General features: G+C 39.8%; 2 protein-coding genes across 3 annotated transcripts; both read left to right on the forward strand.

Moving 5' to 3' along the window:
• Nucleotides 1–258: 258 nt before the first annotated feature.
• On the forward strand, nucleotides 259–2309 carry LOC115042363 (cytochrome b-c1 complex subunit 10-like). The gene is made up of 3 exons (XM_029500537.1): nucleotides 259–382; nucleotides 1186–1327; nucleotides 2124–2309. The coding sequence occupies exons 1-2, from the start codon at nucleotides 321–323 to the stop codon at nucleotides 1304–1306; spliced, it is 183 nt and encodes a 60-aa protein (XP_029356397.1). The 5' UTR covers nucleotides 259–320; the 3' UTR covers nucleotides 1307–1327; nucleotides 2124–2309.
• Nucleotides 2310–2682: 373 nt separating this feature from the next.
• mbd3b (methyl-CpG binding domain protein 3b) lies at nucleotides 2683–10282 on the forward strand. 2 transcript variants are annotated; one of them, XM_029499848.1, is made up of 7 exons: nucleotides 2683–2754; nucleotides 6291–6450; nucleotides 7326–7463; nucleotides 7550–7640; nucleotides 7838–8015; nucleotides 8548–8700; nucleotides 8930–10282. In XM_029499848.1, the coding sequence occupies exons 1-6, from the start codon at nucleotides 2741–2743 to the stop codon at nucleotides 8693–8695; spliced, it is 729 nt and encodes a 242-aa protein (XP_029355708.1). In that variant the 5' UTR covers nucleotides 2683–2740; the 3' UTR covers nucleotides 8696–8700; nucleotides 8930–10282. The 2 variants fall into 2 exon arrangements, with proteins under 2 accessions (XP_029355708.1, XP_029355707.1); XM_029499847.1 differs by lacking the exon at nucleotides 2683–2754 and adding an exon at nucleotides 4816–5159.
• The last annotated feature ends 183 nt before the right edge of the window (nucleotides 10283–10465 follow it).

The following is a 10465-nucleotide window of genomic DNA, read 5'->3' on the forward strand; positions in this document are numbered from 1 at the left end:
CGGAAAATGAATTTGTTCATACTTGCCATTGCTAATAGCCGAATAGGGAGCAGTTTCATATAAACAACCAAAAGCACCACAATAAATCCAAGGCGAGATAACAGCTGATCACTTAAATTCAGACGGATGCTTTAAATCGTTTGTGCTGAAAGCGGAGACCTTTACGTGTGGTGGCCTGGAACAACCCGGAGCTGCCGCTGCAGCCCGTGCAGGCCCTAGTTTATTTCTATCAGGCGCAGGAGCAGACAGCCTGGGGTCCTTCGCTGCCATCTGCCAGACAACGCTGCGTGGAGTTCAGAGCAACAAACAGGAGCGCCAGGATGGTCCAGAAAATACTAAGTACCTTCGTCGGTGCTAAGTACATCTCTATTTTGAGGACCTGGTGAGTTTGTTCAGTAACAAAGGTGAGGTGCGAAGCTGGAAACATTTCTCCCCCCCCCCCCCCAGACATTTTGTCGCGTTCAATACGACCCAGTCACCACCTCCGTGTCCTTCTGAGTGACCCGCTCTGTTTATTAGCCAACGTTAGCTTAGCCTGCTCCTTCATTTGCTGTTGTATGCGCTAGCCAGGCTAGTTAGCATCATCTTGTTTACCAAGTGAGCTGGCCAGATGGGGAGGGAGGTGCACAGATTGTTGTTAGTCACAGCCATCTCACACCAAGTTAGCTCGACGTGGATAAATAGTATTGCTAGAATTCAGTTAGTGTGAAGACATGTGGCTCTCAGTAACCTCCTGGCAGCTGTTTTAGTAGAAACATACTGTGTTCGCAGTAATTACTTTGACCTTGCAAAATGCACAAGCTCCCATAACTGGCCACAAATGTATAATCAAGAAGTATGCTAAAAAAAAACAAGTAAATTAAAATAAATACTACAACCGATAAGTTAGTTAAAAGCTATTCTTACTGTTGGTCACTAATTACTGGATAGTTAGGTTGTTCAATAATTTATTAAAATAAGTGTTTTCTCTCTTGTTTAACACAGCAGTTCAATATACATAAGACAGTTAAAAAAGAAGATGGATAAAAGAAAAGGGAAGAAGACTTATGCTGAGAAACATCATCCTGACAAAGAACATAATGATACTTGAGGGGTATAAGTGTCTAAATTGATGTTACCTTGCATGATTTCTACATTTCCGCCTCGTTTACGAATCCTATGATTGTTGTTTTTTTTCCTCTCTAGGGTACCGAACTTGGCTGCCTGGGGAACAGTGGGTGCAGTGGCAGTTGTTCACTTTACAGACTGGCGGTTAATACTAAACTATGTGCCATACATTAACGGGAAGTTCAAAAAGGATGAGTAAAGTCTCACACAACATTAACATGTGAGTGAATTGTTCATGTAACAGGCGCATGTAACTGTAAGTTCCTTCCACATATTTTGTTAGTAATGTTCAGTTGGATTGCTTATTAGTTTAAGCCACACCCGTGTATTTCTGATAAGAACCAGATGGGTGTAACTATACCAGGTGCATGTCCTGATTGTTCAAATAAACACTCTTGAGTCATGTTTTTTTTTTTTTTTAAGTTACTGGCATGCTTACACCTGGCTGCACCTGCAAACCATTTTGTCCCTCACTCTAAACTAAATGTTTGGAACAAGGTCAGACCAGTTTTGAAATAGAAACTGAATGAGATTATGATGAAAACAAAGCTTTAGAAGAAATTAAGTATTTAGCTAGGTCTGAGAATTGCATTTCACGGGTGACCTAGTTTTTCTTTTTTTTCTTTTTTTGTGTTTAAGTGTGTCCTTGGTTAATTAATAAGATACACTTGACTCTTTAGGTCATTAAAATTTGTTCTTCCCCGATAAGATTCCTTATCATAATACTACAAATCATAAATCCCAATAATATCCATGAAACCTATTCAGACCTCAAACTAATATATAGAAGTTCTGAGACCTGGTAAGACTTGCACACCTGTATCCTATACACTGTGCCACCCCATCATCACTGCCCTGAAACCTCATTTTGAGTGCAGTTACATCACAATATCACCCGGTTCAGACAGGAAACAGGTTTCCAGTCTGAGATAGAGGAAGGATGTGCTTTTCAAACATTCAAACAGATGGGTTTATGTACACTTTTACTAATGAATGGGCTGTGTGTCTGCCTGCAGGACCAGAACTTGGGGATGGGCACATGGGTGGATTGCTTTCACAACGCAAACATAAGTGGGATGCCCTGGCCTGACATTCGGTCACTGTGGGCTTGTTAAGAGTTTGGACTTCGGGATGCGCTGTGTATAAACACTGTTTTTGATTCAGTATTATTTAATATGAATAAATCTTTAACTTTGTCTCAATTTGTTTCTTTTTACTTTCCCAACTATGATTTGATGTGAGGTTTTATAATTTATTGTGTTGAAATCTTAAATCTTCCGTTGCATGTGGCAGATTGAGAAAAAAAAAAACATGATTGTGAAAATCTGATCTTGGTTTGACTGCTCATGACTATTTGTACTGTTAGAAAAATATTTTTAAAAATGTCTGAGGATGCATTTGTAAAGTCTTTTGGAAAATAACTCACGGTGCACAAAATGCTAATTTTACAGGTATTTCTGAAAGTATCACACTGACAATTCAGCAGACATTAGACTCATTTTATTAAGCAGGCTGCGAAAATTTGCGTGGATAATGTCTTTCATTTCTCCCATCGAAGGGGGAGGGGACTGAGAGGAGAGGGGAGAAGGGATTTAACAGAGCGACAGGCTGAAAACCAGATAGTGTCTTCAAGATGGATAAAAACGAGTAAGTACATCATTTGCAGGCTGATAAAACCACCGAGCAGGGCGTTAATTGTATCCGCAGCGTTTTATCGGCGGGTATGTCGTCTTCATTATACATGTGTAAGTTATGTTTATCTTCGATCCGCCAAATGCACTCGGTGGTCTCGCTTTTGCAAATAGCAACGATGTAGTCTGCAGCCAGGATGTCGGTCTCTCCTTCTAACATCACTGTGTTAAATGAGTCCGATCTCCCTGATATGTACAGCTAATGCTGGATCAAGCATGGAGTCGGTACAGTGCGTCGACAGGCAGCTATGTGCTGTTTCGACATTCATTTTTTTTTTTGTTTTTTTTTAACCGCACATAGCAGATATCGCTCTTATTTTTTCCAACGTGCTCGCTGCAGAGCCGGGCTTTGTAAATACATGACATGCTGGTTAAAATGGAGTTTGTGTTTCGTCGGTGGGGTTTACTTTGTTCATTCATAAAAGCCGGCTCCAAGTCCGCTGAATGACAACGGTGGGCTTTGTGGCGAAACGGCTCCCGTTTCTCGCAGCTCACATGAAACGATCCTTTTTTCTTTTTCTTTTTTTTTTTTTAAACTGTAACACGAGTCTCACTCTTTATTTCACTATTTCTACTAAATCACATCATCCGACCGCGTCCACTGCTGCTGTCACAACTGCATCTGCATGGTCACTATTTACCGTCTTATCTGTAGCAGTTGGATAATTTATGTTTCCCATCGGTTAATATGACTGAGCGGTCACTCAGGGTCAAGATAAAGATGTTATACAATAACACCGCCGGTAAAACACTTCAAAACAAAAGACCAGCATGCACATAGCGGGTCTTAAATGTCAGTCTTTCACTCCAGAAATCACCTCACCCTCGTTTTTCAAGATTTCATAATTCAATGTTTTGAGATAATCCTAATCATATATATATATATATATATATATATATATATATAAGCAAAATTCAACAAGATTACATAATATTGTTAAAAACAAAAGCTAAAGAGCAGCTTTCAGTTAACATTCTCTCAAGTCAATAAGTGTGCACACTCATGAATTTATAATAAAACTTAATGTAACTAAACATTTTACAATGAAATGTTTTGAATCCTTTTACAACTACCCTGCTTCAAATTCAAATCAGAATATTTAAATATGTAAATACACCTGTGCAAGTTTGATCAAGGGAGATGCTAAATTGATGACTTAATACAGTTATCAGATTAATATACTTATTTCATGCATTTAAATGTATAAAGTAGATTAATTTGTGTTAGAATTTTGTCCTACTAAAGAAAATAAGTATGATTACATTTATTCTATTTTCTGCACCTCTGTTCTGCTTTTATTTAAAGAGGTAATTAAGATCCTACAAGATTTTGATCTAAATTTTGGTGTAAATACCCAGAATAAATAAATAAATTCAGGACATCAAAAATATTTAAGAATTAAGAAAAATTAAATATCTGTATTAACAACTCTTAACATCTCTAAAGTTTACAGTTTACATAAATTGCAAATAGTGTGAGTTGTTTTTGAATGTATTTATTTATTTATTTATTTTTACAGAATTTAAATGTGGAATATTTAAAAGGTATCATTTATCTGATGTGGTAGCCCATGTTTAATGCTGATCACTGAGTTGGTGGTTTGATCTGAGGCTCATCTTAACCAGAAAAGCATCCGGAGTAAAATCTGCTCCAAAGCAAACATCCACAAGTGACCCTCAAAGATAGATAGATCGATAGATAGACACTTCGACAATCTGTTGTTGAACTATCAGTTCACGACCTTGTGGTTTTTTTTTGTGTTAAAGTTTGGAGAGTTTGATTGAAAATGGAAAAATATGTTGTGACTTCAGTTTAAACTTGGTTTCACCTCAGCCCCATCTCAGTACTTTTTCCACCCAGATGACTTGATGACTTAGACTAATATGTGCTTTTACTCTGAAGTCATAATTCCATAACTTCCTGTCACGTCCCGGCTCCCTCGTGGTGTCTTGATTTAGCCCGCGCGGTCCTAAGTTTCCCCGGCGGATGTAGCCCTCGTGGCCCGGCTTAGAGGAGCAGGTAGTGCTGCGGCCGAGGTCCGCGGCGGAGGGATCGGCGCGACGACAAAGAGATGAGATGTTGTTCGCCGCCGGGAGATCCCATTACGGAGGACGCATGTAGAAACATGGTGGAAACAAAAGCGTAAGAAGCGATAGGCCTGTCGTGCAGAGAGAAAAAGAAACACATCTTTAAAACCAGCTCACTCATCCGCACAAACTTTTAGTGGATTTATAAAGTCGGCGCGCCGAAATGGAGAAGAAAAGATGGGATTGCACTGCTCTCCCCAAGGGCTGGAAAATGGAAGAAGTGACCAGAAAGTCGGGTTTGTCCGCTGGAAAGAGCGATGTCTATTATTTTAGGTACTGACACAACCAGGGCTTACAAAAAAAAAAAAAAAAATCAACAACAGCAAAAAAAAAACAAAAAAACAAACAAACTCACAGATGCACATGACACAAGTTGGAGTAAAATAAGTAGTGTGTGTGGTCGGTATAAAGTTTGGGTTGGGATGGGGAGAGGGAGGGGAGGCGGCCCGACAAGGCCGAGCTCCTCTCACTGTTGGGGGGGGGGGTAAAGAAGGAGCCCGGCCCGGCCGCCTGGTAGCAGAGCCCCGGCAGGTCAGCACGCCTGCTCGAGGCCTCGGATGAATAAAACACGGTGTCATCTCAGTTTAAAACTCTCAGTCTTGCCATTGAAAGTGAATCAACAACGGCAGATTTGTTTCCATTTAGCAGAGGAGAAGAGCAAGATGAGGAACAGAGGCAAGAGAGGGGGGAGGCGGGTCGGTTGTATAGTTTGTGGTAGGCTAACTGTACAATCATACTGGTGTTAACTGTGCTGTGTGGTGTAAGATACATTTTGCATGAGTTACTAGCACGTATCCACCCACAGTTGTGCCTTCTGTTGGTCATTGCTCAGGCTTAAAGGTAATGTGTTGCTCCCACAAGTTGGAGCTGCGATGTTTCCATTATGAAACATTTGATCAAAGTGTTAGTATCTCCATGTTTACATCGTCTCCACTGATCCACACAGGCTGTATTTGAAGCTGTCCATGCAATGTTTTGTTTGGTATTTTTATTATATAAATATATATATATATGTGTGTGTGTGTGTGTGTTCATATTTACTGAGGATGAAAACAGTTTTCAATAAATATCTGGCCTCGAGTCAAGTATTGATGTAAGATTGCACCCATCTCATAGAGTAATGTGATCTCAGTGTCTTTTGTCATCTGAATGTGCTCTGCTCCTGTTTGCTTTTGACTTGTTGCATGTTGTCGGGTCTGTGGAAGTATTCTGTGTGATGAAGTGTGACTTGTCTGCTCTGGATCTCTGCCCTCACCGCTGATCAGTTCTCGGTGTTGACATCCTCTGTTTCTGGCCTCTCTGTTGTAGTTTTTTGTTTGTTTGTTTGTTTGTTTGTCTTTCTTTGGAAACGTTAATGCTAATACGGTGTTTTCTCGTGTCCTGTCACTGCCTCCAACCCGCTAGTCCGTCTGGGAAGAAGTTTCGGAGCAAGCCTCAGCTGGCCCGTTACCTTGGCAACCAGATGGACCTCAGCTCCTTCGATTTCCGTACAGGGAAGATGCTGATGAGCAAGCTGAACAAGAACCGCCAGAGACTGCGGTATGATAACAACAACCAGAATAAGGTGAGATGAACCAGACTCAGCCAGGCCACTCACTGTCGAACACAGCTGAAGGTGGCCCTGACACTAATGCTTCAGCCAAATCTTTTTCAGCTTAAAGAGATGTAAAAGTTATCAAATAGCAATGCAATTCACAGTGCGGAAGCAAAAATGACGATCATACATAAGTGTTGGTAAACTCACTTTACTGCTATGATAGAGTAAAATATGGAGCGTCCATAATACAGAAAGGAGGGAATGATGGCGTTAATGCAACCTGCAAAAAACAGTTTTGCATATTGCTGTGGCAGGTGCACCCAAAAAACATCTGCTCCACTCAAATGTTAAGCATGTACCAGACGTTTATTGTGCTTTTATAGGGAATGCAACCTCTCATCAGACAGCTGGGATCAGATCTACCTAAATGTCCATGTTGGTTCGAAACTGTTCAACTAATTTCAAGCAAGAGAAAGTTGTGAGTTGTAAGTGGATTGAAATTGAACATCATCTTATAAGACACGTGTCCCAGATGAGACTGTTGTTGCGAATTTAAAGAAAAACTTCATAAGAGGTGCTTTGTTTTATCTTCCACTAACACACCAGGTAGCAGTGTTCCGACTAAAAATAGCATTAAAGTTATTTCTTTCTCCTTTCAAACCTTTTTTTTTTTAACACCATATTAGTTAAATAAAGCCTTGGCCACTAACATAAAGCAGATCTGAAAATGCTACGTAATCTGGCACTCACATTGCTTTCAAGGCTTCGAATTTATGCATTTGTCTGTGCAGAGAACTGGATGCGGCCATTTTATGTCTAGTTTTTGATTGGTCTCTAATAACCCTGATTTGTTAAGTTGTGCATTTTGGCATCATTCTTTCTCTGTTTCTTTCATTATGAAGGGTAAACCTGACTTGAACACGTCACTCCCAGTTAGACAAACAGCCTCCATCTTCAAACAGCCTGTTACCAAGGTTACCAACCATCCCAACAATAAAGTGAAAACAGATCCTCAGAAAGCAGTCGACCAGCCCAGACAGGTAAACAGCATCTGCCCATCGCGGAGATTGTTGTTCAACAGAGACCTGAGACAAAAGTTATGATACTGTAACTTTCTTTCTCACAGTTATTCTGGGAGAAGAAACTTAGTGGTCTGAATGCTTATGACATTGCAGAGGAGCTAGTGAAAACAATGGAACTGCCTAAAGGATTGCAAGGTGACACAGCAGTTTTGTTTTTTTTTTTTTTCCCCCCAGATGAAAATAGTTATTTTCTTCAAAAACTTTGTTGTGTTTACCACATCAGTATCATTTAATGCTTTTTATACATTTTGTAGGCTATCACTAAACTTAAGCACAGCTGCAGAGTTAATGTTTCTTCAACATGTCTCACGAGCACGGTGTTGTCCTCCCAGGCGTTGGACCAGGCTGCACAGACAAGACTCTCTTGTCGGCCATTGCGAGCGCTCTCCACACTAGTGCTGCTCCCATCACTGGTCAGCTGTCTGCAGCTGTGGAGAAGAATCCGGGTGTGTGGCTCAACACGACACAGCCGCTGTGCAAGGCTTTTATAGTCACTGATGAGGACATCAGGTGGGAGAACACACATAGATTGTCACTTGTTTTTGTTTTGTATTTTCCAAGTTCTTTTTTTTTGTCAATATGCTACAGTCAATTTTGCAACTTGTTGGCATGTGTCTCTGTGAGAGAGGTGTATTGCAGATTTTCCCCCAGATCCTGGCTCCATTTAAAAGCAGGAAATAACTACTAAGGCAGTTTGAATAATAATATGAGTCATCTGTTTGACTAGTTCTTGAGATGTGAACTGGTTTTCTCTCTTCGGCAGCACAATAGAAACTATAGAAGAAATTCTAGAAAAAGCAGAGAGCAAAACTAATGATCTTTAAATGAACTTGCCAGTTAGGTCATCAGTTATTTGCCCAAAAATAAACCAGTGTAGCCTGTTGAAAATTTCAATAGTCCATAATAAGTGACCCTGCTCTTTGTTGAAAAGAAGGAAAAAAAAAAAAAAACAGATACACCATCTGTTGTTTGCTGATTCAGTGGCTGATATAGGCATCTGTAACTGCCAACTGTAACAGCTTCCTGTTGTGTTTATGTGTAGGAAACAGGAGGAGCTGGTGTACAGTGTGAGGAAAAGGCTGGAGGAGGCACTGATGGCTGATATGCTGGCCCATGTCGAAGAGGCTGCCAATGAAGGGGAGGCTCTGAAGGAGGAGGGCAACGGCAGTGAAGACATGGAGAGCGTATAGCACAGGTTGGTGAGGGGATGCTTGGAGAAATGGAGAAATTAAAAAATGCACCAGCTTGTTATTTTATTCCACCCGTGACTCACAGAGTAAGCAAACCTCAAATTTAACTGGTAATTTTAATCTCTTGCTCTTTCCTTTTAATGGGAGTTTCAAACTATTTGCCAAGTTTTTGTATGAACACATGACACAAAGTAGTTTGAACCCTGAAGAACTAATTGTTGTCTTCTCCTGTAGGGTTTTGTAAAGTCTGGATAGGTTTGTTCAACATCTGCGCACACTCATGGCCATGAACAGTAGGAGTCCTGCAGCAGCCCAGCCCTGAAGAACTGTCCCCCTGTATCTGCGTCCAGTTTAAACCTAAACCTGACTTACGCCTGTACAATGGAAAGACAACAACAAGAACTGAGTCTCCAATGCCTCCATTCGTCATTAACACCACTGGACAGGACTATTTGACCTCAGTACCCCTGAAGTGACTCAAAATTGATTTATTACTATGAAATTTAGTTTTTTCTTTAATCCTCTTAACAAGAAATGACCTAAAATGAACTTAGAAAAATTAAATATAACTTATATACAGTGTGCAAAGTTCCATGTTCAATGATGAGCGTATTTTTTACTAAAAAGCTTTGAATGGGGTTGTATTTTTTTTTTTTTTTTTTTTTTTGCGACAATCATGTCAAATCCAAACATTTTATGTCAGCAAAAAGTAAATTTGGGTGCTTATTGGTTTTGGCCAGATTGGAATTGAATGTTTTGTATTCTTGACGTGTCTCTGTCTTGATTTTTTTTTTGATGGTGAATACAGACTTCCCCTTTTCTGGTGGAACCAGTTTAGGGTTTACAACACTGAGTTGAGCTCATTTGAGGGCTATCCTGCAGACTGCTGACACTAATGCAGATGGTGTGGTTTGAAGCTACAGTACATCCATTGGCGAGGACTCAGTTAACTTTTTATTGTTGTATTTTCAAGGAAATATTATCTTTCGTGTCAGCTGTGTTACCCTGTGAGTTGTCCAGTATTGACCAAAGAGGAGTCATTTTGTCATTTTGAGAGGAGTAACCGTATTTGTAAAGTAAGAACGTGTGTACAATGGGGCTGAACATGGAAGAAGAGAAATGACTTGAAACCTCTTTGTATTGTACAACTATTACTGTTTGTAACTCATTATTATATAGGTGCTTACTGATGTTGTGAAACATTGCTTTTTAGTGCCAAGGCTTTGTTTCTGTCACAGCTTCAGTCCATGGTTTGGGGTTTGTTTGTTTGTTGTTGTTTTTTTTGTTTTGTTTTGTTTGTTTGTTTTTTTTTAACTTGTCAATGTTACCACACACATGCTGCCTCCATCTAAACCCACGCACAAAATTGGTGACAAAACAAATCATGGTAAAGATTCACTTTTCATGTCTTTTAATTTTTTACCTGAGGAATTTTTTTTATCCCTGTCTGTCAAGCCTTGATGGTGATTCACGTTCACATCATGAAATTCCCTTCTCAATATCAGCAGGCTGATTGCTGAAATGAATTTGATTGTATTACTTATTAAAATGAGTCAGTATGTCACTAAGTCTGCTGTTAGTGGGGTTTTTTTCTTTCTCACATATAAAATAAATGTAGAAATGTAACTGTATTTTGAAATACCTCAAACCTTGGATGTTGGTCATAATTCAATAATTAATAATATTAATTCAACATGCACGTCCAAATGGACAAGCCCCTGCTTCCTCTTTCAGATTAACAGTTAACCAGGCAGACCTTTGCCTATATAT

Source organism: Echeneis naucrates, chromosome 4 (assembly GCF_900963305.1).
Source record: "Echeneis naucrates chromosome 4, fEcheNa1.1, whole genome shotgun sequence".
NCBI lineage: Eukaryota > Metazoa > Chordata > Actinopteri > Carangiformes > Echeneidae > Echeneis > Echeneis naucrates.

Excerpts from the sequence above, each read along its gene's own strand:
- LOC115042363 (XM_029500537.1), top strand. The coding sequence starts at position 321 with ATGGTCCAGAAAATACTAAGTACCTTCGTCGGTGCTAAGTACATCTCT. Across the intron at positions 383-1,185 it reads ATCTCTATTTTGAGGACCTG|GGTACCGAACTTGGCTGCCT; the intron begins GTGAGTTTGTTC and ends TTTCCTCTCTAG.
- mbd3b (XM_029499847.1), top strand. The coding sequence starts at position 5,050 with ATGGAGAAGAAAAGATGGGATTGCACTGCTCTCCCCAAGGGCTGGAAA. Across the intron at positions 7,464-7,549 it reads CAGTCGACCAGCCCAGACAG|TTATTCTGGGAGAAGAAACT; the intron begins GTAAACAGCATC and ends TCTTTCTCACAG. Across the intron at positions 8,016-8,547 it reads GTCACTGATGAGGACATCAG|GAAACAGGAGGAGCTGGTGT; the intron begins GTGGGAGAACAC and ends GTTTATGTGTAG.